At 25.6% G+C, this 22,376-nt stretch overlaps 6 protein-coding genes across 10 annotated transcripts; 3 read left to right on the top strand and 3 right to left on the bottom strand.

Moving 5' to 3' along the window:
* Nucleotides 1–482: 482 nt before the first annotated feature.
* Nucleotides 483–7,842, bottom strand: LOC141537341 (PP2C-like domain-containing protein CG9801). 4 transcript variants are annotated; one of them, XM_074258254.1, is made up of 9 exons: nucleotides 7,621–7,756; nucleotides 7,373–7,485; nucleotides 6,540–6,751; nucleotides 6,229–6,455; nucleotides 4,699–5,208; nucleotides 4,223–4,423; nucleotides 3,323–3,617; nucleotides 2,455–2,911; nucleotides 483–899 (listed from the first exon to the last, which is right to left on the bottom strand). In XM_074258254.1, the coding sequence occupies exons 3-9, from the start codon at nucleotides 6,701–6,703 to the stop codon at nucleotides 690–692; spliced, it is 2,064 nt and encodes a 687-aa protein (XP_074114355.1). In that variant the 5' UTR covers nucleotides 6,704–6,751; nucleotides 7,373–7,485; nucleotides 7,621–7,756; the 3' UTR covers nucleotides 483–689. The 4 variants fall into 4 exon arrangements, with proteins under 4 accessions (XP_074114355.1, XP_074114357.1, XP_074114356.1 ...); XM_074258256.1 differs by lacking the exon at nucleotides 7,373–7,485 and having other exon boundaries at nucleotides 7,755–7,842; XM_074258255.1 differs by lacking the exon at nucleotides 7,373–7,485 and having other exon boundaries at nucleotides 7,621–7,760.
* Nucleotides 7,843–8,183: 341 nt separating this feature from the next.
* On the top strand, nucleotides 8,184–9,805 carry Boca (LDLR chaperone boca). The gene is made up of 5 exons (XM_074258260.1): nucleotides 8,184–8,539; nucleotides 8,774–8,848; nucleotides 9,085–9,245; nucleotides 9,430–9,574; nucleotides 9,679–9,805. The coding sequence occupies exons 1-5, from the start codon at nucleotides 8,396–8,398 to the stop codon at nucleotides 9,700–9,702; spliced, it is 549 nt and encodes a 182-aa protein (XP_074114361.1). The 5' UTR covers nucleotides 8,184–8,395; the 3' UTR covers nucleotides 9,703–9,805.
* Nucleotides 9,597–13,637, bottom strand: LOC141537345 (mitotic-spindle organizing protein 1). Its single transcript, XM_074258263.1, has 4 exons — nucleotides 13,560–13,637; nucleotides 13,099–13,170; nucleotides 12,839–12,987; nucleotides 9,597–10,063 (listed from the first exon to the last, which is right to left on the bottom strand). Exon 4 carries the CDS (start codon nucleotides 10,054–10,056, stop codon nucleotides 9,820–9,822), a length of 237 nt encoding a protein of 78 aa, XP_074114364.1. The 5' UTR covers nucleotides 10,057–10,063; nucleotides 12,839–12,987; nucleotides 13,099–13,170; nucleotides 13,560–13,637; the 3' UTR covers nucleotides 9,597–9,819.
* Nucleotides 10,142–11,821, top strand: LOC141537672 (uncharacterized). The gene has a single exon (XM_074258796.1). The coding sequence runs from the start codon at nucleotides 10,142–10,144 to the stop codon at nucleotides 11,819–11,821; it is 1,680 nt and encodes a 559-aa protein (XP_074114897.1).
* Nucleotides 12,994–16,328, top strand: Vha14-1 (V-type proton ATPase subunit Vha14-1). 2 transcript variants are annotated; one of them, XM_074258261.1, is made up of 7 exons: nucleotides 12,994–13,133; nucleotides 13,402–13,509; nucleotides 14,346–14,380; nucleotides 14,847–14,928; nucleotides 15,016–15,098; nucleotides 15,749–15,871; nucleotides 16,087–16,328. In XM_074258261.1, exons 2-7 carry the CDS (start codon nucleotides 13,434–13,436, stop codon nucleotides 16,123–16,125), a joined length of 438 nt encoding a protein of 145 aa, XP_074114362.1. In that variant the 5' UTR covers nucleotides 12,994–13,133; nucleotides 13,402–13,433; the 3' UTR covers nucleotides 16,126–16,328. The 2 variants fall into 2 exon arrangements, with proteins under 2 accessions (XP_074114362.1, XP_074114363.1); XM_074258262.1 differs by lacking the exons at nucleotides 12,994–13,133; nucleotides 13,402–13,509 and having other exon boundaries at nucleotides 14,303–14,380; nucleotides 16,087–16,322.
* LOC141537342 (Y+L amino acid transporter 2-like) lies at nucleotides 16,185–21,445 on the bottom strand. The gene is made up of 10 exons (XM_074258259.1): nucleotides 20,867–21,445; nucleotides 19,555–19,777; nucleotides 19,371–19,486; nucleotides 19,119–19,244; nucleotides 18,890–19,034; nucleotides 18,702–18,825; nucleotides 18,410–18,610; nucleotides 16,968–17,117; nucleotides 16,723–16,900; nucleotides 16,185–16,659 (listed from the first exon to the last, which is right to left on the bottom strand). Exons 1-10 carry the CDS (start codon nucleotides 21,012–21,014, stop codon nucleotides 16,598–16,600), a joined length of 1,473 nt encoding a protein of 490 aa, XP_074114360.1. The 5' UTR covers nucleotides 21,015–21,445; the 3' UTR covers nucleotides 16,185–16,597.
* Between the last annotated feature and the right edge of the window lie 931 nt (nucleotides 21,446–22,376).

The raw sequence follows: 22,376 nt of genomic DNA, 5'->3' as shown, positions 1-22,376 counted from the left end.
TGTGTCGATATGTAATAAAAATAAGTAACATAGAAAAATTATTAACTTACAATAAATCTATGATCACAATAATACCAACAATAATAATAATAATAATTATTATTATTATTATTATTATCATTAGAAAAAAAATTATCATTAGGAAAAAAAATAAAAATTATTTATTAAATGCTTGAAAGCTGCCTCGATTAATTGTACAATTAATAGACATAAAATAAATAAATTTATACTTTTTATTTTTTTTTTTTTTTTCAACAGGAAGTTTACGTAATTAATTTTTTTATATTCTATTGTTTCTACAAAAATATCAGTTATTTTCATGTATAGTATAATATAATATATAATAATTACTGTCATTATTATCAATAGTTTACGTCAATAAGTCAATATTGATTCTCATCAGTTTATTAATAATAAACAATTAAAATCCAATTCCTATTATTTAATCCGTAGGCCTCGGAAATAATTAATTAGGCAGTGAATTAATTAATACAATAATTATTGATAAGTGGGATTAATAACTTTTGATTAATAGGGCACTAGTATATACTACTTGGTAAATATTATAATAATAATAATTAAATATTTATAGAAAATCTGTAAATGTTAATATAAATATATAAGAAAAAAATATTTAACAAATATTGCGATAAAATTTGGAGCTTAGGTGTACAGTGTAATAAAATTGTTTAATCAGTATTTTTGAATGAACCGACAACGTAGGCAACTATTGTTGCGTGGTCCAATTTACCTGGCACCATTGACATTTTGTCAAGCATTTTTTTCCTGCGAGAGCGCTGCTCTAGCTTTGACAGTTGTACCAACTGTCCGTCTTTATGTTGGCTGTAGTATAGGTCAGCGTCTTCTAGAATACGTCTTTTGGCGGCTGTAATACGCACCTGGATGGAAATAAAAAAAAAAAGCTGGGATTAAATTAATTTTTCAAGTTTAATTTATAATTTTTCACTAGCATAAAAATATAATTTTGATAAATTTTTCAACCATTAGAACTTTATTTACGACAATTTCAAAATTGGCGCCAAATTAAGACCTTTAATTGTTATTTTTTAAACGATAATTCTGTATTAAGGATAATTTATTGATTTGATGGCTCAGATACAACTCATAACTGAGTTTTCAAGCTTTTAAACAAAATTGTAACCAATAAGGCGCTAAATTATGACAATTTTAAAATTGGCGCCCAATTTAGGGCTTCAATTATAATTAATTTTAAAATTGGCGCCCAACTTAGGGCTTCAATTGTAATTTTTTAACGGTCGTTTCCTCCAGGAAAAAATGGTCTATTTTCAACAATTCTTTTTAATATAAAAAATGAAATATTTTATTCAAACTTATTAATAGCTTGAAGATACATGTTTACTAAGGGATTACTGAAATTTTGAAAAAAAAAAAATATCAAAAACTCTGCTAATGTGACGTCATTTCTGGCGAGCCCTCGGAAAAAAGATGCGTCCGCGTGATCAGTAGAACTCCTAGCAGGATCATTTGAAGTGAAAAAAAAAAAAAAAATATGTGCTCTATAGAGCCGGCTAATTAGTTTTATATGTCTATATATAGACAATATGGTTAGACAGTAATTCATGAGGTAAAGTCTTAGAAATTCCTCTAATTTTAGAAATAAACTCGATTGGAATACTTTGTGACTCATATATGAGTTAACTATAGTTAAGACTTCAAACCAGGTCTTGAACGGAAGAAAAAAATCAAAAATTGGATTTTTGACAGCAGTTTTTACGAAAAAAATTGAAAATTTGGCTAAGATTTCGCGGAATTTTTTTTTTTAAATAGTTGTAATTGAAAAAAAAAAAATCTTCCGTTCAAGATCTTGTAAATTATATCTCGAAGACCTGTCTAAAATTTCATCAAGATCGGTTGAGTAGTTCTCGAGGAATCGTGGGGACCGTTTTTGAAAACAGTTTTGAGAAAAACGCGTTTAAAGTTTTGAGTTTCAATACAACAGCGTCTAAAGCGCGCAACTTTTTAAGACTGTATCTCCGAAACTATTATTCGGATCGATTTGAAACTTTAGGACAATATTCTAGAGATGTTGTAGAATTTAATAAAATATTTAAAATAAAACCGATTTTTTGAAACCGTAAAATCCATGTAACCCCTTAAAGTCAATAATTATTTAATGAGTAAATTTTTCGGCAATTTCCTTAAAAATATTTTTAATTAATTTAAAAATCAATTTTAAAATGCATAACAAAAGTATTTCTACCTATTATTATTTTATAGACATTCTTTACACTAAGAGGGTACTTGGATCTCCTTAATTAAAAATTTTATTTTTATGTAATTTATATGTATACCTGAGTGAAAAATAGCGAAGTCATTTTATTACTTTATTTTATAAAATAAATAAAAATTGTTGTTTATCAACCGTCGCTTACAAGGTGACTAATTTAATTTAAAAAATATAAAAAAACTTACAGCAAAATCGAGTAACAACTCGCACAATTTTTTGGCACTATTGCAGGGAGGACCGTCACCAGAAACTCCTCGTGACAGTAAGTCTTCCATGCGCAGCAACGTAAGTTCATGTCGCTGATAAGCTTCGACCACTGGCAAGTCATTGTTGTCGGAACAACTGCTGCGCATGCGCGTGTGATGTCTGGCGTCACTTCTTCCCGGGCGCTGACTATTACTACTATGGCTATTGGCAGGCAGTATGGCAAATTTACCCACCACGGGGTCAAAATTATCAGAAATTCCGTCACTTGTCAAAAATACAATGTCTGATTCATCAACTTCTGTCATTGCTAGAGTTAGATTGTTCAGTTCTGGATTGCATCCGTCAACGGGTCCCAGTGCTCCTAATGCGTCCCGCATGTCGCGCATGCAATAAATATCGTGAGACCCTCGCGTTATTTCTCTTACTCCAGTTTTCCTAAAAAAAAAAAAAAAACTTAATAAACTCAAAATTTTTTTCCTTCAAATTTTTCTAATTAATTTACTTTCAATTAATTATTTAATAGATAATAACCAAGTTAATATTATGAGTATTTTTACTGATGATTATTATAATTATTATTGACAAATAATTTAATCTCAGGTAGAATTATGATATTTAATAAGTAATTTGTCGATTATTATAATTAAATATTTTTTAGAGCAAATTGTTGATTTAGTTTTCGGTTTTTGGTTAAAAATACGTTCATGGAACAATTTGAACAGTTGGAACAATCAGAACTGCTGCGCGGACTTTAGATACTAGCGCCACCAAGTAAAATTATAATTGGCGCCAAACACTACCGTGTCTCTGGATAGTACAAAATTACAAAAAAAAATAATTACTTACTTGGAATAAACATAAGCAAGACTGTCGCCAACATTACAAGTACAAGCGACATATTTTTTATGTTTGCTGGGATCAGTGCTTGTAATTGGCAGGACAACGCAAACAGTCAGGGTGGTAAGCATCCCTTGTTCTTGAAGAATCATCGAGTGAGCGGCGTGGAATGAACGGAGTAGTGCAACAAACACATCTTTTGTTGTAGTTACGCCACTGTTATTTGACGGAGTGAACAAAGCTTTGTTCAGGTACTCCATACTACCATGGACGGCTGAGCGCGCTGCTAAGCTGGCTTTTACACCTGGAAGATGAAAATTTTTTTATCTTTTTAAATTAAAAAAATTATTTTCTTGAATAAATTTTTAATTACGTTGACATTAGCTTAAAAAAATTAAAATTATAACTTGTCGCGGTTTGAGAAAATATTTTTTAAATATTTATGAGTCCGGGTTTTTTTATTAAATATTATTTTACATAAATAAATTTTTTATTATTTATTAAAAATTTATTTCTATATTTATTAATTTATTTCATTTAAAATTTAATCTAAACTACAAAAAAACCGTTTCTTAATCTTAGAAGACAACGTAAAAATAAATTTAGTTCTTAAGCTCTCTGTAAGATGGCAGTGCGCACCGGATATAATACTACGTCACTACCCCGCCAAAATTCAAATTTTAAAAAATAATTTTTTATTTAAAAGCACCTAGATAAATTAATTATTTGAATATTACTTTAGATTTGCATCCAGTACAATAATTAAAATTTAACAGTTGATGATTTGCAATTTTTGAAATTTTAAATCGACGGGAACGTTCCAATTTATTCTTTACATTTTGTCTCAGTAATTTTTACTGAGATCTTTTAAATGTTATCTTTTAAATGCTTCTATATAAAATAACTTACCCCAGTTGACACCATCGGCTAGAATCAAAATGGCTGCATTAGGTCGCGCAGCGATTCCAAAGCAGTCAGCAATAGGTTCTCCATTGGTGACATTATTAGTCGGATTTTTCTCATACAAAGTCGTCGCAATTCCATAGGCTAATTCGTGAGGTAGGAACCAGTTTTCAATTCCTGCTATCATCTCGTTGCTTGACAGTGAAGCTGATAAAAAATTGAAAATTAAAATTACATTATTGATTTATTGTTTTCTTGAAGATATGCTTCTTCAAGCATGTAATTCAATTTTAAAAACAATATATAAATAAATGAATAAATAAATAAATAATAAATATATATATGCAAATAAAAACCATGCGAAGCTTTAATTTTTTTTTCTTCTTTCAATTTTTTTCTAGTGAAGAAATAATTGGCAATCTTTAAAATAAAGAAGAACTAGCATGCTCGATAGAAAAAAAAGCAACTTTTTCAATCAGAACCTTTTTGAGCATTTTTGAATGGCGCAGGAGCACTTTTAGATTTTCTCAATGGTATCATGTCATTTGCAAAATCCTTTGGCGGCGGAATAATTTCATCGACATCAATATCGGTCGGGGTTATGTTACCAAGAGTATCATCAGACACACGGATCAAGTCAATCTTGTTATCATCATCCGAGTTGTCAACATTGTCCCCGCTGTCACTCGAGGCTTGAATTCCCTCATCAATAGTCGCCATGTCCACGAAATCTTCACTCTTCTTATCATCATCACAGAGAAATTTCACGCCGGTAATTTTCTTCCCGTTAAAATTTACGTTGGAATTTTTCTGGTCAACTTCTTGGAAAGTGTACTCGTTATTTTCACCAGAGTATTTCTTGTCTGGCTCGTATAGCTTCCCAGCAGCTCGGATCTTTATGGTGCTGTTGTCTATCGGGCATGACTCGTTTGTACGGATCAGCAGCCAACGATTGTCAGCCACAGAAAATATGCAATCCATTGACGTGTTAACTGCGTTAATATTTTAGTTTTATTTTTTTACATATATATTTATTTATTTTAAGTGCTAAGAAAGATAATTATTAGTTATTAATTATTAAAAGTTCATTACTTTTGAGTGTTTAATTATTTTTGAGGAATTATTCAGATTTTACATAATTTTTATATAATTTAAAATACCTTAATAAAGCACTTTAACATTTTTTAAAATTAAATTAGTGAGCTTTTGCTGGTACGTAAATATTTGTTGGTTAAAAGAGAACATTTAGCGCTTCCAGGGTGAATTTTAGCAGTATTCTAAAATAATTAATATAAATTTCTTCTTAAAACGGAGTAGATACATGTTTTTCATTTTTTTTAAGTTTAAAAAAAGTTATTACAACAAAATATGGCAAAAATATTTGAATTATTTATTTGGTTAGGTAATTTTTAAATTAAAAATTATTTTTTACATTCAAATTTTCGCGGGGTAGTGACGTAGTATCATATCCGGTATGCAACGCCATCTTACAGAGAATTAAAGAACTATAATTTTTTTTCTCAAAAATTTCTTATTTTTTCTCGAAAAATGAACTACTAAAATATTTTTAAGTACAAATAAATAATTCTTTAATTAGATACTAATTAGGTATTAGTTAGGAGCAATAAAAAATTATTAAAAGTTCTTTATTATATTTTTAAGGGTTGGAACTATTATTAAAACTACTCAGAGATGGCGCTGATTTCAGTTCTACTGACCAACAACAACCATTACTATTTTAATCTCACTAATTCAATCTAACCCGTGTAAAAAAGTTGCAGAATTCATATTCCATGTAAAAAAGTTGGAAGTCATATTTTGACAAAAATATTAATTTTTTTTGAGATCAATTCAATTCAAAATTAATTTTAATAAAAACTTTAGGGGTTACATGGGTTTCCTCCGGGAAAAATGGTTTATTTTCAAAAAATTTTTTTAATAGAAAAAATTTTTACAAAACAATCCGCAGCTTTTTCACACGGAAAGCGATCAAGATACCAGCAATAAATTACCTGTAGCTTCCTGATCATTCTGCTCAAGAATATCAATGTAATCAACATCCGGATCGCTAATACTCAAGTGCTTCTGCTTCAAATTAACAGTTGTCAACCCACGATCTGGCCCCGTGTAAGCTGCAAAAACTTCTTCATTGTCGTCCAGCTTTTCCAGGACTTTTATCGGCAGTTCCTCGGGATTTCGACCGTGGAGGATCACTGGGCCTTCTATCTTTACCTCCAATCTAAATTTTTTATTTTATTAAAAATTAACTTTCTTATAAATTATCGAATAAGTAAATTAATTAATTAATTAATTTAGTTTTTACCCATTTAAATAACGAGTAACAAAACAACCACCAGGAAAATCCGCCGGCGGTGACCTGGGAGTCAGTGTGTTGTCATTGTGACCAATATTCTCAACCGCTGCCGTTAGGTTACTTATTGACAGTTGTCGCATAAATCCCACGACTTTTTTTCTTAAACTTGGCATTTTTTTTTTTTTTTTAATTTTTCACATCACACTAAGTACTTTGTGGCACTAAAAGAAAATTGATGAAATTTAATTTAGCAAATATTTAATAAATTTAATAATTTTTCTAATAAATAAATTACTGGATTAAAAAAATTGACATTTAGAAATTTTAATAAATTAAAAATGCAATTTTTTAAAAATAATTTTTCAAAACTAATTTTTTTGATAATAAAATTAAAAAATACTCAAATGACAGCTAACTTTAATATCATAAAAATTTAATTCAATAATTTTAATAATACTGAAGTTAGCGGTCAGCTGTTAATTTTAAAAATTTTTTTTAAAAAATCAATTACAATAAAAAAAATGCTTCTAAAAATTTTCACTTGTAATTTTTATTAATTTTCACATGTGAAACTTTTTAATTAAATTTTTTTTTTAATAATTTAATTGCTACAAAATTCTAAAAAAATTTTCAATATCTTTTAACTTTAGTGTTATTTAATTTTGTTGAAAAAAAAAAATTTTTTTTTAATTAAAAAAAATATTAAAAAAAAAAAATTTTATGTCTGAGAATCAATAATAAAATTTTACTGCGTCATAATAATAATAATAATAATAATAATAATAAAAAATAATTATTTCAATAAATTAACACGGTTGTTTTGTTTTTAATTCTCACGTTACCTTTAATTAATAATAACTTGACACAAATTTTTTTTTCAACGTCTTAGTTAAAAAAAAAAAAAATTATCATTCATTACTCATCACTCCCATCTTATCTCAAAAAAATTGATAATCTATAAAACAAAAAAAAATTTACTACGTCACAATTTAAAAGAAAAATTTTTTTTTGTAAATTTAATTTAATAAAAACATGTGTGTCACATATCGATTTAAAATCATTAACTTATTGATAGAATTAAAATGCTTACCAGTAAAGAATTATTATTTTTATTATTATTATTGTTATTATTGCGACTGTCAAATAAAGCAATAAACTTTGACAAAAGGCGTGATGAGTGTTTGTAATTTTGAAAATAGTTTCACGTTTAATTATTATACATACTTATTGTTATTATTATTATAATAAATATTGTTATTATTGTAATTATTGTTATTATCTACGGTTGTGGATTTAGCTGCGCGGCCATTACTGTTAATAATGACATCTGTCAAAAAAAGTATATTTAAATTTTTTTTATCGCTACTTTTAGTTTGTCATTTTTCACTAGATGTCAGTAGGCGCTTAAATTAATTTTTTGATTATTTTATTAAGTAACTGATTAATTAATTAATTTTATTAGAAAAAATAATTATTTTAATTGTTTTTGGCCGAAATTTTGTAAATAAATTTTTTTTCTTCCGTAAATTTGCTTGTCTAGATTTAAAAAAACTTACGCGCATGCGCAAAAATCCCTGCGCATGTGCAAAGATTCCCGCGCATGCGTAGAATCTAGAATTTAAAGCGTCAGACGTCAGAAAAAGAATTTACCGAATGTCAACAATTGAAAATTGTTGTTAAAATAATTTATTAAGTAAAAAATAAAGTTAATTAAATGATTATTTAATTAATTTATCAATTAAAATTTAAAAAAATTTTTAAAAACTATCTAAAATTTTTAAGTTTAAAAAATTTTAATTAAAAAAAAATCTAAAGTGTATAACCTAAAAATTATTTTTTAAAAAATAGAGAAAAATTTTTTAAAAATGAATAAAAATTTAGTGCTAGTAATTTGTTTATGTTTTGTAATTAATGTTTATTGCGAAGAGAAGAAATTTAAGTCATGGAAAGACAAAAGTATTTTGGATATGAATGATGCTGATATGGAGAGATTATTCGACCAGTGGGAGGTATAAGAATTATATGAAAATTAATTTACTATATATTTATTAATTTTTTTAACAAATAAATAATGAGAAAAAAATTGACATGCAGAAATTTTAAAAAATAAAAAATGCAATTTTTTTAAAATAATTTTTTTGTACAAATTTATTTGTTAAAAAAAAATTAAAAATGGTCAAACGTCTGCTGACTTCAAAATCATAATAATTATTAGTTTAATAATTTATTTATTGTCATCGCAGGAAGATGAAGAGCCATTAGAACCCGATGAGCTGCCAGAACATTTGCGCCCGCAACCACAAATTGATATCTCACAGGTAAATTTATTTCCTTTAATTTGTTTCTAGTTGTTTGACACTTGCCATTTTATTCTAATTAAAAAAATAAAATTTTTTTAAAAAAACCAATTTTCTTAAAATTTATAATTCGAAATTTATATTTATTAATTTATTAGAGTTAATTTTTTTTTTTAATTAAAATAAAATTGCAAGTGTCAATAACTGAGTTTTTTACCTCACGTACAATTTAAAAATTTTTAAATTAATTTTTTTAGATTGACGCATCAGATCCAGACAATTTGTTACGTATGACAAAAGTCGGCAAAAGTATTATGATGTTTGTTGACTTAAAAAAAGATCTTACAGACACTGAAGCTGACAATATTTTCCGTCTTTGGCAGGGAAGCTTACAAAATAATCATATTATTGCTGAGAGGTATGCTTTAATGTTTTTAAGTATATATTTTATATTTTTTTAAAATATTTTATAGACTAATTTCATGTAATTTAGAAGTCACAAGATTTCAGAATAAATAATAAATTTTTTTTTTTTTTAATAAAATTGAAATTATAAAAATGTTTCTTACTTATATATTAATTAATTAATTCATTCATTAAAGGTATCCTATTGAACCAAAACGGGCAGTTTTTATGTTCCGTGAAGGCTCACAAGCAGTTGATGCCAAAAACTTCCTGATAGATCAACCAGAATTGGAGCATGTCACTCTCGAAGGACAAATCTATCCCGGGAAACATTCTGCTCAAGTAAAATTTTAAACTTCAATAATTAATTATTAGTACATTTTTATTACAATAAAAAAAAATATTAATATTAAAATTAATAAAATAATTTCACTTTTTTTTTACAGAAGAAAAAAAAAACTGAGCTGTAAAAATCAGTCATGTTATTCAAAGTGACGCAGCTAATTCTTCCTTAAATCTCATTCCGGTGTGAAAGAATATTTTTTAATGAATAAATTAATTTTTAATATAAAATAAGTAATTATTATTTATTTATTGAGAGCTTTTGTAGATTCTGTGTCATTATTCTCAAGAGCCTTGACTTCTTTCTGGATTTCTTTTACAACCTTAGCCAGCGCCTGAGGATTCACTCCGTTCTCACACAGTCTGATGCAGATACTCAGGGTTGTCTGGTCGAGGTTTGTGTTCAGGAGCTTTGATATTTCGTAGATGGTGTGGAATGTTTTACGGGATATGTTTACTTGATGGTTTACTTGTCCAGGCATTTTTAATCTGCAATTTTTTTTTAAATTATTATTTTTTTTTTTTAATTATTATTTTTTTTTACTATAAGTAAGTGAGCTCCTAGTGATGCTAGAAAACCTAGGAGTACATGCTGTAGGCTATGCTGATGATATCGTACTGATGGTCAAAAGCTCAAGCCCAGCAGAGATGAGATGGAGAACTCAACGTGCTCTGAATCTCATACAGAAATGGTGCACCGATAAATCTCTAAGGGTCAATCCCACCAAAACAGAGATGGTGCTCTTTACCAAAAAGAGAAAGCCGAAAATCAAGGCACCCTCAATCTTTGGCGTGGAGCTGCAATTCTTAAAAGAGGTACGCTATCTAGGGGTAACTCTGGATAGTAAGCTCATCTGGAATAGCCATATCGAAAAGCAGACCCAGAAAGCAACTGCCACTTTCTGGGCATGCAGAAGAATATTTGGCACAACATGGGGTCTGAGACCGAAATTGATAAAGTGGATTTACACTGCAATTCTGGTACCTCAGCTCACCTTCGCCTCTGTGGTGTGGTGGCCTTCGATTAAGAAGAACATCAACATCAAGGCACTTTCTAAGATCTATAGACTTGCATTGCTAGGGATAACTGGGGCTCTAAGAACCACAGCAACCCTAGCAATGGGGATACTCCTGAACCTGGAGCCCCCACATATTACTGCAGAAGCTCTTGCTATGAAAACGGCAATGAGACTGCATTTCAACGGATACTGGACGAGGGGAAGGGGAACGGCTAGGACGGGACATGCATCAATCCTGAGGGATAGGGGACTTGATAAGTTTCTAACCCAAGGAGGAGACATGAGCCCTCGTAGCTACCACTTCAGTCATCACTACAAAGTCCTCATCCCAAGTAGGCAGGACTGGGAAAGAGGAAGCAAGAGCATCCTATCCCCCCCAGGACTAGTCTGGTATACAGATGGTTCAAAAATGGAAAAGGGGGCAGGAGCTGGTATCTATAGCAGTGGACCAAAAACAGAGATCTCTCTGCGACTGGGAGACACTGCATCGATTTTCCAGACAGAGGTATACGCGATTTGGACCTGTGCAGAACATATCTCAAAGCTCAATCACAGGAACAAACGCGTCTACATCTGTACCGATAGCTGCGCCGCGCTTCGAGCACTAGAACAAATAGAAGTGTCCTCGAGGCTAGTGCGAAATTGTATAGTTTCGCTGAACGAACTAGCGAAACATAACAGAGTCAAACTCCTGTGGATACCGGGTCATAGCGGGAACGCAGGAAATGACAAAGCAAATGAACTGGCAAAAACGGGGGCCCGCTTGGTTGACCCTGAGCCAATGTTCAATATAGCAGTACCTTTTAGTCTCGTTAAGCAACACACTTCCCAATGGGCCGATGACAGGTTCCAGGAGGTGTGGGCAGAGGCAAAAGGTATGAAGCACACGAGGGCGCTAATAAAGGGACCCTCCAAGACATTGGGTCTATCCTTGATAGGACTCGACAAGAAAATACTGAGAAAAATTGTCGGGTTCATCACAGGACACTGGACAACGAGAAGACATCTGAAGCATATGGGAGTTTCAGAAAACTCTATATGCCCCAGATGTCTAACAGAGGAAGAAACTCCTCTCCACCTAATCCTCCATTGCGAGAAACTAGCAACAGTTCGAGAGAACATACTAGGATTTCGCGATGGAGAGTCAATCGATGTGCTGGAGATTGGCCTAGGGCGGCTGCTACACTTTTTGAAACAGACAAACCTGACCAACTCTCCAACAGCATAAAGTAATTGACCTAGGAGGGCTGAGTACAATGGTCCAACAGGACTGAGTGCTTAGCCCAACGTTGATTACAGTATCCCTATCCCCTTCCCTTTCTCCCCCCCCCCCAAAATTCAAAATTCAAAAGTAAGTGATTTCAAACAAATCCATTGATTTTATATAATCATTAGAAGAATGATTTTTACCTTAATTCTAAAATAACAATTAACAATTATCGGGATCACATTTTGGATATTGCGGCGGAAATATTGGTCGTGTAAAAAAATTTTTTTGATAAAAATTGTTCTAAATTTAATTTCCAACAAAAAATGTCTGATGATTAATTTATACAACCAATATTTTTACTATAATTCCAAAATTAAGATTCATGATGAATAATTCTAATTTTTTCTAATTATGAAAATCTTAATTTTTAAATTACGGCTTTCTGATTGGTTTTAAAAGAAATCATGAGAGACATTTTTTTTTGTAAAATTAAATTTTAAATTTAATTTAATTTTTATTTGAAAAAAATTTTTATATGACCAATATATTCACCGTTAATTAATTATTAAGTGTTATTCTAAATAATTAAGGCACAAGTCTTATAATTTTTTCTTAAGACCGACAAAAAAGCGGCAATTTCAAAATCTTTTATTAAATTAAATTTATAAAGTAATTTTCAATATGTACAGAATAATTTAATAATACTGAAATCAGCAGACATCTGACAATTTTTTTTTTTTTTTTTTTTTTTTTAATTAAATATTAATAAAAAAAAAATTTTTTAAAACATTTGTACTAGTTTTTTTTTTTATTTCTTAATGAAATTTTGTAATTTTTTAATTAAAATTTTTACGTTAGACATTAGAAATTTTTTTATAATTTTATAGCAATTAAATAATTAGTGAAAATTTTTTCAAAGCATATTTTTTTTATTGTAATTAATTTTTTGTAAAAATAAAAAAAAATGACAATTGTCAGCTAATTTTAGTATCGTAATTTAATCCAATTAAAAGTGTCTAAAATAAAAAAACAAACCTCTAGATTTCTCATATATTTATGTCACAATATCTTTGGAGCCCAGCCAGCATTTATTTAAACACTTGAATGCCAATTTTTCAATCCCTAGATCCAATCTTATTATAACTTATTTCTTTTTATATCTTCAGTCTACTAAAATTCTCACTCTAAAACAATCAACATTTTTAATTGTCATTTAAAAATTATTATTTTATTAAAACTTAAAAAAAAATAAATTATTTATCTATAAAGTTATTAATTAAAAAATTAACACCAACCTGTATAATAATAATAATAATCATCAAGTTCAATTGTAAGCTTCAATTTTCCCAGTGAAAAAATTTTTAAATCTAAAAAAAAAAAAAAAAATATGACATTAAATTTAGCTGTCACAATATTTTAATTTTCTTTAAAAAATAAATTAGAGCAAAAAACAATTATTTAAAAAAATGGACTTGTAGAAATTTGAATAAATAAAAAATGCAATTTTTGAAAAATAATTTTTTTGTTTAAGAAAATTAAAAAATTGTGACAGCTAAATTTAATGTCATATAAAAAATTGTTAATTTTTTTTTTATAAGTGCAATTCAATTGTTTACAAACAAAAATAAAAATGTCAGAGTCAAATCCATACAAGGAGCACCGCAAACGTCATCCCCTACGAGAAGACTCTTCAGTAACTGGTGACGGTAATTAATTAATTAATTAATCAATTAATTTAAAAAAAATTTATTTTTACCTTTAATTATCAATCATCAGCTGTTTATTATTTTTTGCCTCCATTTGCGTGTCGCATAATAATAATAACACTATAAATGGCAAAATACTAAACAAGACAGAAGTGACGCCTAGCGGATAAAATAAAAACTAACTAAATTTATAATTCTGAAATTAGCCGTCAGCTGTCAATTTTAAAAATTTTAATAACAAATAAATTAGAATAAAAAAATACTCAAAAAAATTTTCACTTGTAATTTTTATTAATTTTTACATATAAAATTTTTTAAATAAATTATTTTTATAATAATTCGATTATTATAAATTTTTAAAATAATTTTTAACGTCTGCCAACTTCAGTGTCATCTAAATGTATAGTGTGTGTGTGTTTTTTTATGAATATTTTGATGACACTGAAGTTGACAGAAGTAAAAATTTTTTTAGATATTTATCGCAATAAAATTATTATAAAAAAAATTAAATTAAATTAAAAATTACAAGTGAAAATTTTTAGAAGCATTTTTTTATTGTAATTGATTTATTAAATAAATTTTTTAAATTAACAGCTGACTGCTAACTTCAGTGTTATGTATTTTGTGAGTTGTCAATCTATGAATTTATATATAGTTTCAGTTGATGAAAATTGATAAAAAAGATAAGCAGAAAAATAGTCACGAGAAAGGCGTGACAGTCATCTGATTTTATTAACAATAAATGCTATCAATAATTGTAAATTAAAAAGTTCAAAGATTGAGTTAATCTGATTGTTGGAAAAATAAATTATTAATAATGGCTCTTCATTCTGCAGGAAAAGGAAAACTTATTGCTGTCATTGGGGATGAGGTAATTTTTATTTATTATTATTAATTTTATTTTTTAATATTAAAAGTATATTTTTAAATTTTATTATTTATTATTGTTAGTGAAATCAGCTGACTTGTAATTATTTCTTGAATTTTTTTCAATAAATAAATTATAAGAATTTTTGTAATAAATTATGGCAAAAAAAATTGACATTTAAAAATTTTTAAAAACTACAAATGCAATTTTTTAAAAATAATTTTTTAGAATAAATTTATTTGTTAAAAAAAATTAAAAAATTGTCAAGTGACAGCTAACTTTAATGTTATTTTTTTAAATCAATAAAAATTACAACTATAAAAACATTTTTTTTTAATTCTTAATATTTAAAAATTTTTAATATTTTTTGCTTAAAAATTTATTGATTATAAAGTCGAAATTTTTTTTTTATTAAAAAATAGAAATAAAAATAAAAAAAATGTCAAATTAATTTATTTTTAATTTTTAGGACACTTGTGTTGGATTCCTCTTAGGAGGTGTTGGTGAAATAAACAAAAATCGCCAGTCGAATTTTATGGTTGTCGATAAAAGTATGTATAATTATTATTAATTAAGAATTTTGTTTAAAGAGATATTTATTTATTTTCTTATGATAATAATTAATTTTTTTTAAACAGACACTGCAGTTGGCGATATTGAAGACACTTTTAAACAATTTGTTAAACGCGATGATATTGATATTATTCTCATCAATCAAAATGTAAGTATAAATATTAATCTTGATAATTTTAAGTTATTAGATAATTTTAGTTTTTATTTTTATAATTTTTACAGTGAAGAAATTTTTATTAATTAAAAATCCTTAATAAATTTCTTAAGATCTAATTTTTAACTTTTAGTTCTTTTAATAATTTAATTCATTCGTTTCTTATTTAAATAAATAAATTCATTTAATTAAAGAAGAAATGAATAAATTTATATATTTCTTCATTATATAAATATATTTGTTTTTTTATTCATTTCTTCTTTAAATAGATAAATTTAGTTATTTGAAAAAGAAATCAATTAATTCATTTTTTCATTAGATAAATATATTTATCTAATGAATAATGTATAAATTTATTTATTTCTTCTTTAAATAAATAAATTTATTTATTTAAAGAAGAAACAAATAGCTTAATTACACATTTTAATAAAATAAATAATTATGAAATATATTTATCTAATGAAAAAATTAATTAATTGATTTCTTCTTTAAATAAATGAATTTATTTAATTAAAGAAGAAATGAATAAATATTTTAATGAACTGAATTAATAAAAAACATAAATATAATAATAAAAAAAAAATAAATATATAAATTTATTTATTTCTTCTTTAAATAAATAAATAAATTTATTTCTTCTTTAGGTCGCTGAAATGATTCGTCATGTTATTGACAGTCACACTCAACCTGTCCCAGCAGTCTTAGAAATACCCAGTAAAGATCATCCCTATGATGCTAGTAAAGATTCTATTCTTCGACGTGCAAAGGTATATTATTTTATTTCTTCAATCAATTTAATTACATTAAAAATGTCATAAAAAATTATCAATTTAAAAAAAAAATTTTATTTTTTACTTGCTCATTGATTTTTTCTTGATAAAAAAATTAAAATTATTATTTCTTCAATTTAATAATTTTTCATGACATTTGTAACACAAATTATCAACTAAAATAATATTAAAAAAAATTTTTTTTTATAAAGGGTATGTTTAATCCAGAAGATATTCATGGATCTGCATAATTTATCTCTTTTAATAAATATAATAAAAAAATGTTTAATATATTTAATTTCTTCGCTGGATAGAATTTAAATTTGAAAATAATTATTGAACACATTCCGACATTTTTTTTTCTTAAAAATTGAAAAAAGAAGAAATAAATAAAATAATTTAACAAAAGTTTTAAAAAAAATGAAATAATTATTGTACATACATGTTTGAAGGTATTATATCAAATTAAATATATAGTTCATGCTAAAATATGTATTTTAAAAAATGTATACAATGTTATGTATAATAATAAATATTGTAGCAAAAAAAAAAAATGTATAAATTTTTTTGGTAGATTTTCGCTGAAGAAATTTTATGTGAGACAAGCGAATTGTTAATTAATATAAAAGATTTATGATTAATTATTTAAAGTTAAAATATGTGAGCATAAACAATATGTCAGTTGATCAAAATTTGTTCGTTAATTTATTTATCTAATTTTTTCTAATCAACTTTTTCTTCTCTGGCTGATATGAACAATTTTTGAACCACGTGGGTTGCCTTTTCTGTGAATAAAAAATTAATTACATAATATTTTTTTCAAATTATATAATTTATAAAAAATTTACCATTTAAATTGAGGAACCACGTTGGTTTATTCTTCCACACAATGCCAGCAAAATAAGCCGGTACGCCGGATAATGTAATCAGTGCACCCATGCCAACTTCAACGGGTCGCTCGAGGCAAGGTACGATCACCAGAAATAAACAAATAATTACGAATACTATCGGTACTAGAATTGGGATCTAAAAGCAGTAGTAATAATTAATAACTGAAAGTTTAATTGATGATGATGTTGACTTGTTGACTTACTTTGATCGGCCGTGGCATGTTCGGACGTTTGTACCTTAGCCATAAAATTCCAGCGACTGATATCATTATGAAAAATGACTCCACTATACTGCAGTAGGTTATCAGTACAAAAATATCACTTGTACACAACATCATCAATGATAATATACACTGAAAAATCAATTGGAAATTTTTTTTATTGTACGATTTCAAAATGATGAATTAATTTAAAGAATCTTTTAATTTTTGTTAAAGTAATATTGATGATAATGATGATGATGATATTCATCATGGCCATAATAATGATATTCATCATGCAATTGATATTGATAATGATATTCATCATGACCATAATAATGATATTCATCATGACATTTGTACTGATAATGCTTTGATTTGATAATATCGATGATATTTATCATGACCTTAATATCGATGATATTCACCATGACCGTAATAATGATAATGATATTTATCACTACATTTATAATGATGATATTCATCATGACCTTAATAATGATTATATTCACCAAAACAGTAATAATAATTATATTCATCATGCAATTGATATTGATAATGATATTCACAATGACATCAATATTGATAATGATATTCATCATGTCCTTAATAATGATGATATTCCCAAGACGATAATAATAATATTATTTATCATAATATTGATATTGATAATGATATTTATCATGACATTAATATTGGCAATGATATTCGTCATGACATTGGTATTGATAATGCTTTGATTTGATAATATTGATGATATTTATCATGACCTCAATATCGACGATATTTACTATGACCGTAATAACGATAATGATATTCATCACTACATTGATAATGATAATGATATTCATTATGACAGTAATATCAATGCTAATGTCGATAGTGATAATCATGATGATATTCATCAGAATACTGAAATTGATAGTGATATTCATCATAAAATTAATAACACATAATAGTTTTATTGATTATGATATTCATCATGGCATTGAATAATGAGAATTATATCCATCATGATATTAATATTGATATTTATCATGACATTATTAATACTGATATTGATCATAATATTGATAAAGACAATGATATTCATTATGAATATCATGCCGTTGATATTCATCATGGCATTAATAACACATGATAGTGATATTTATCATAGTATTGAATAATGAGAATGATATTCATTATAATGAATATCATGATATTAACATTGATATTCATCATGACATTATTAATATTGATATTGATAGTGATATTCACCATAATATTGATAAAGACAGTGATATTAATTATGAATATCACTTCATTTATATTAATGATAATATTGATAGTGATATTCATCATGATAATGATATTTATCATGATATTAATAATAATTAGCAATAAAATAATGAATAATTTACTTAAATAATTAAAAAATAGGAGTAATAGTAATAATTAATCACCAAAAAAACTAAAGCAGGTGTCGGTGAAAATCTTTTGATATTAATATGACTCAACATAGCCGGAAAATGTCCATTACGAGCTCCAACAAAGCACATACGTGACGATGTCATAATATGGACACTCAATCCACCAAATGCTGATGTTGCTACCAATACTGGCATTATCCAAGACATTGGACCCATCAGTTTATCAGCTAATGTCTAAAAAAATTAATAAAAATTAATAAAAAAAAAAAAAAAAAAAAAAAAGAGAATTACTGACAATAAAAAATTATTCTTCAATGTTAATTACCACAGCAATAGCGTGAGAAGCAATCATCGCCGTAGGATTAAGCACCGCAAGATACGCAACATTTGCCAACGCGTATATTATCGTAACTAATGGCAGTGAAATATAAATGGCACGTGGTAAATTTCTGTAATAATTAAATTAATTATTATTAATTAATAATTCGAAAAAAATATTTTTTTGACACTTACTTGTAAGGATCTTTTAATTCTTCAGTCATAAAATTTAAATAATTCCATCCAGAGTATGAAAATATACCAGAATAAAATGCAATTGCTATTTTACCGGGATCTGCTGTTGTGCTTTTAAAAGGTTGCTCATAATTTTCAGTGTGTCCTATTTAATATAATTAAATTAATTTTTATGTTTAATTATTTTTGTAATGATAAATAAATTGAAAAAAAAATTTTTTTTAATTACCTAAACACAACCATGTTAGTCCGGCAATTATTATTATAAATAGTGCGCTTATTTTAGCGAACATGATGATGTTTTGCATTTTTGATGTTTCTTTAACGTCGTAACAATTTATGAAAGTTAATAAACCTGTTGAAAAAAATTTATTAATAATTATTTCGAGATTTTTTGAAATTTTCTGGATTTATTATTTTTATCAGAAAAATTTTTAATTTAGTAATAAAAAAAAAAATGATAATAATAATAATAACTTACATATTGTACAAGCAGCTAAAAGTCGTACACTAGCATCAGGTATCACACAGTCTTGAAAAAATGGCTGTAAAACATATTCAGCAAATGTCAATGCCATTATTGCATTTGTTGTTGGTCTGAAAATAAATAAAAATAAATCAGTAGAATTATGATAATTTTAATAATAATTTAAAATATTACTTACACAAAAATTAAATTAGCAGCCCATAAATATAAAAAAGAAGGCAGTTCACCAAAAGCTTCATGAATATAAGCATAATCTCCACCACTTCTAGGAATACTTGTTCCCAATTCTGCATAACAAAGTGCTCCTATCATTGATAAAAATCCACATAATATCCATACTATTAATGACAGTCCAACACTTCCCGTTTCAGCGATTACTCCTTTTGGAGATATAAAAATACCTGCAACAAAATTTTTAATTAGTTCTCAGAACAATAAGAAGAAATTTTACCGCTTAAAAATTTATTATAAAATTTTTTAGAGGCTTGTAAATCATTACAAGATTAATATTAAACATTCTAGAAAATTATGCCATAATTTTCTTTAAAAAAAAATACTATAAAATTTACAAAATCAAAAATGGAAAATTTTTGATAATTTTTCTCATTTTTTTAACAAAAATAAAATTCAATAAAATTTTACAAAAAAAAAAATTATGACACTGAAATTGAGAGACATCTTATTAATTTTAGAATTTTTTAACGAAAAAAAAAGGTAAATTACAGCAAGAAAAAATTTAATTAAAAAAATTCATCTTTAAAAGCTCTAAATAATTATAAATGCAATTTGTTAAAAATAATTCTTTTATTTTTTAATTTTCCTTTTAGAAAATATTATTTTTGAAAAATTACATTTTTAATTGATTTAAATTTCTGTCAAATTTTTTTTTTTGCCATAATTTATTTGTCACAAAAATTCTTAAAATTATCAAAAATCAGCTAAATTAATTTTTATAGTTAATTTAAGTGAAATAAAAAATTCTAATTATAAAATTTTTAAAAAATAATTTATTTATAAATAAAAATTCACTAATTTTAATGTCATTAAATAATACTAAAGTTAGCCGACGTTTTTAATTTTTTGATTATTTTTCATTTATTAAATTAAAATTAAAAAATATTTTTTGAAAATTGCACTTGAAGTTTTTTAAGTTTTTTACAAGTCAAATTTTTTTTTTTATTTTTTTAGTAATTTTTTCAATAAAAAAAAAAAATTCTAAAAATTTTTAAATGTCGGCTAACTTAATTTTCATAAAAAAAAATTTACCACAAAAATAACAAAAAATAAAATTAAAGTTAGCAGTCACTTAACAATTTAAAAATTTTTTTATAACAAATAGATTTTTTCCAAAAAATTATTTTTAAAAAATTCAATTTTTTTTTTTTTATAAAATTTCCACGTCAATTTTTTTTTTGCCATAATTTATTTGTTAAAAAAATTCTTAAAATGATAAAATACCTCCTAAATTAATTTTCATAAAAAAAAATTACCAGATCCAAAAATAATTCCTAAAATAATAGCAACACCCTCAAGCAATCCCAGCTGTTTCTTCATTTGAACTCTATCATTTTTATTATCACCTTCACCAGCATTTAAAGCTTTCATTTCACTTTCAGCACTTACACTTCCCTTAACCATTTTTTTTTAATTATTTAAATTAAAAATACAAATTTAAAATTTTTTTTTCCCGCCTTTTTAAAATTTTCTACTTATACAAAAAACAAATTAACAATTTTAATTTTTAATTACAATAATTTATCACAATTATTAATAAATCACATCTAGGTGGTCTATTTACTTGCCGCTTACAATGTAAGCACAATAACAATATATTTATTTATACAAATATAATTTAAGATTGTTATTTAAATATTGATAGAATAGTTGAGAACATTATCGGTGTTTATCAAAAATAAATAACGAGATAAAACAAGCTTCATTGATTCAAATGATAAATTGAGTATAAAATTACAATCGCTATTTTTATTTATATTTATATTTATTTTATGCCTATATATATCACGTTTTATTTAATACACGTGCGTCGTTCGATAAGGCCGGATTTATGAACATGTATTGTTACATCATTATTAACCTCTCTGTTTAAAAAAATGAACACTAACACAAAAAAACATCTACAAGCTGACAACAACAATAATAATAATAATAATAATAATAATAATAATAATAATAATAATAATAATAATAATAATAATAATAATAATAATAATAATAATAATAATAATAATAATAATAATAATAATAATAATAATAATAATAATAATAATAATAATAATAATAATAATAATAATAATAATAATAATAATAATAATAATAATAATAATAATAATAATAATAATAATAATAATAATAATAATAATAATAATAATAATAATAATAATAATAATAATAATAATAATAATAATAATAATAATAATAATAATAATAATAATAATAATAATAATAATAATGATAATGATAATAATAATAATAATGACAATAATAATAATACTAAGGAATATTCCATAACATGTGTTTGATTATTTTGCGCTAGTGCGCAGAAGCGCGGAGGGTTGAAAATTTACGCGCGAAAATTTGAAATTACATTTAATTTAGCTGTCACTTAAAAATTTTTTTAATTTCTTTAACAAAAAAATTTGTTCCAAAAAATTATATTTAAAAAATTGCATTTTTAATTTTATTAAATTTCTACAAGTTCATTTTTTTATGATGACATTAATTTTAGCTGTCACTTCACAATTATTGTAATGTTTTTTAACAAATAAATTATAGCAAAAAAAAATGATTAAAAAATGGACTTTTTAATTATTTTAATTAAAAATACAAATTTAAAAATTTTTTTTCCCGCCTTTTCAAAATTTTTTATTTATACACAAAACAAATTAACAATTTTAATTTTTAATTACAATAGTTTATCACAATTATTAATAATTCACATCTAGGTGATCTATTTACTTGCCGCTTACAATGTAAGCATAA

Source organism: Cotesia typhae, unplaced genomic scaffold (genome assembly GCF_013202065.1).
Source record: "Cotesia typhae breed Kobodo isofemale line unplaced genomic scaffold, CoteBio_Ctyphae scaffold_91, whole genome shotgun sequence".
Taxonomy (NCBI): domain Eukaryota; kingdom Metazoa; phylum Arthropoda; class Insecta; order Hymenoptera; family Braconidae; genus Cotesia; species Cotesia typhae.
This window is presented reverse-complemented; position numbering and strand designations above follow the sequence as displayed.

Excerpts from the sequence above, each read along its gene's own strand:
- LOC141537672 (XM_074258796.1), top strand. The coding sequence starts at position 10,142 with ATGCTAGAAAACCTAGGAGTACATGCTGTAGGCTATGCTGATGATATC.
- LOC141537342 (XM_074258259.1), bottom strand. The coding sequence starts at position 21,014 with ATGGTTAAGGGAAGTGTAAGTGCTGAAAGTGAAATGAAAGCTTTAAAT. Across the intron at positions 19,035-19,118 it reads ACTAACATGGTTGTGTTTAG|GACACACTGAAAATTATGAG; the intron begins GTAATTAAAAAA and ends TATATTAAATAG. Across the intron at positions 18,611-18,701 it reads CTTCTCACGCTATTGCTGTG|ACATTAGCTGATAAACTGAT; the intron begins GTAATTAACATT and ends TAATTTTTTTAG.
- Vha14-1 (XM_074258261.1), top strand. The coding sequence starts at position 13,434 with ATGTCAGAGTCAAATCCATACAAGGAGCACCGCAAACGTCATCCCCTA. Across the intron at positions 14,381-14,846 it reads TTGCTGTCATTGGGGATGAG|GACACTTGTGTTGGATTCCT; the intron begins GTAATTTTTATT and ends TTTAATTTTTAG. Across the intron at positions 15,099-15,748 it reads TTATTCTCATCAATCAAAAT|GTCGCTGAAATGATTCGTCA; the intron begins GTAAGTATAAAT and ends TTTCTTCTTTAG.
- LOC141537345 (XM_074258263.1), bottom strand. The coding sequence starts at position 10,056 with ATGCCTGGACAAGTAAACCATCAAGTAAACATATCCCGTAAAACATTC.
- LOC141537341 (XM_074258256.1), bottom strand. The coding sequence starts at position 6,703 with ATGCCAAGTTTAAGAAAAAAAGTCGTGGGATTTATGCGACAACTGTCA. Across the intron at positions 6,456-6,539 it reads GTTACTCGTTATTTAAATGG|ATTGGAGGTAAAGATAGAAG; the intron begins GTAAAAACTAAA and ends TAAAAAATTTAG. Across the intron at positions 2,912-3,322 it reads CTTGCTTATGTTTATTCCAA|GAAAACTGGAGTAAGAGAAA; the intron begins GTAAGTAATTAT and ends TTTTTTTTTTAG.
- Boca (XM_074258260.1), top strand. The coding sequence starts at position 8,396 with ATGAATAAAAATTTAGTGCTAGTAATTTGTTTATGTTTTGTAATTAAT. Across the intron at positions 8,540-8,773 it reads GATTATTCGACCAGTGGGAG|GAAGATGAAGAGCCATTAGA; the intron begins GTATAAGAATTA and ends TTGTCATCGCAG. Across the intron at positions 9,575-9,678 it reads CCGGGAAACATTCTGCTCAA|AAGAAAAAAAAAACTGAGCT; the intron begins GTAAAATTTTAA and ends TTTTTTTTACAG.